The 1,061-nt window shown below is 63.1% G+C and overlaps 2 protein-coding genes across 2 annotated transcripts; both read left to right on the forward strand.

The window, feature by feature from the left end:
* Nucleotides 1–2: 2 nt before the first annotated feature.
* DQ04_18911010 (hypothetical protein) lies at nt 3–350 on the forward strand (the record flags this gene model as incomplete). Its single annotated transcript, XM_009317765.1, has 1 exon — nt 3–350. A coding segment is annotated over one exon (348 nt), but the record flags the coding sequence as incomplete, so codon positions are not given.
* Nucleotides 351–375: 25 nt separating this feature from the next.
* Nucleotides 376–855, forward strand: DQ04_18911020 (putative target of rapamycin (TOR) kinase 1; the record flags this gene model as incomplete). The annotated part of the gene is made up of 1 exon (XM_009317766.1): nt 376–855. The coding sequence occupies one exon, from the start codon at nt 376–378 to the stop codon at nt 853–855; it is 480 nt and encodes a 159-aa protein (XP_009316041.1).
* Nucleotides 856–1,061: the final 206 nt, after the last annotated feature.

Below are 1,061 nucleotides of genomic sequence, written 5' to 3' on the forward strand. Positions count from 1 at the left end.
TGTGCCCGCCCCCCGGCGCAATTGGGAAAAGACGCCGGCCCCTTTGCCCAGGGGGTGTTCCAAGTGCGGCGTCCCGGCTGGTGGGCCGCAGCCGTAAACGGGTCGGGTCTCTTGGCGCCGCTGGTGCGGGGCGTCCGAAGGAACGGGTTGATTCGCCATGGGCGGTGTCGGAAGCGAAAGGTGGGCTTTGCATGCCCTATTTTTCAGGGGCGCGGTATTCTTTGACGTTCGCATTGTGCGCTGGCGGGCTCGTGGGGGGGTGGTGGTGGGGGGTTTTCCCCTTCGGGAAGTTGATGCCGGCGCTCTTTCCCTTTCTTCGGTTCGCCGGCGCCCCAGGGTCGAGGCACTGAAGCGTTTAGCGCGGTTCGAAAATTGATGAGGCGCCTCGCCGGCAGACCTCGTGCAGATAAGGAATTGCAATTGCGCGCCGCGGGGGATGGCGCACAAATCATGAAGCGGAATGGCGTTGTTCGTGGTGCTTTGGGCCGCCTCAAATCGGGATGGGGGGTTCCGCTCCCCGCAGTGAGGGGCACGCCGTCCGGGAAACGGCGACGTTTATTGTATGGCCCGGTTGCCAGGGACGCCCAAGAAGGCGAAGGGGCCAACGTTCCGCCGGGCCACGCTTCCCAATATCTTGATGCGGCCTATGCTGAATGCGCCCCCTTGTTTGATCTAAAGGCCTCCTTTTTCCAGGTGGGCCTGCCTGCGGGTGTTCTGGCGGGGTTCCGTTGTTGTGCGGGGGGCGGGGGAATTGTGGCGCCAAACCGGCCCTGGAATTTTTACACGCCATCGGGAGAGTCTCGGCGGGAGGCTCGGGGATGGAAAAACCGCATTTTGCAGCCCCAGAGCAATTGATGACACGCGCGTGGGTCGGCAGCGTGTGCGTGGGCTTGCCGCGGGGTATGGCCAAGCGCTGGGGCAATTGCGTTGAAAAGGCCGTGCGGGAGTGCGGCGCAACGGTTGGGGAACACAACGGGGCGCCCCAGCGGCAATGGGTTTATTGAAACGCTGCTGGGTCATGAAAAACGGACGGTTTCGTGAGGCCCAGAAAAATGCCACGA

This window comes from Trypanosoma grayi (genome assembly GCF_000691245.1).
Source record: "Trypanosoma grayi strain ANR4 Tgr_1891_V1, whole genome shotgun sequence".
NCBI classification, from domain to species: Eukaryota; Euglenozoa; class Kinetoplastea; order Trypanosomatida; family Trypanosomatidae; genus Trypanosoma; species Trypanosoma grayi.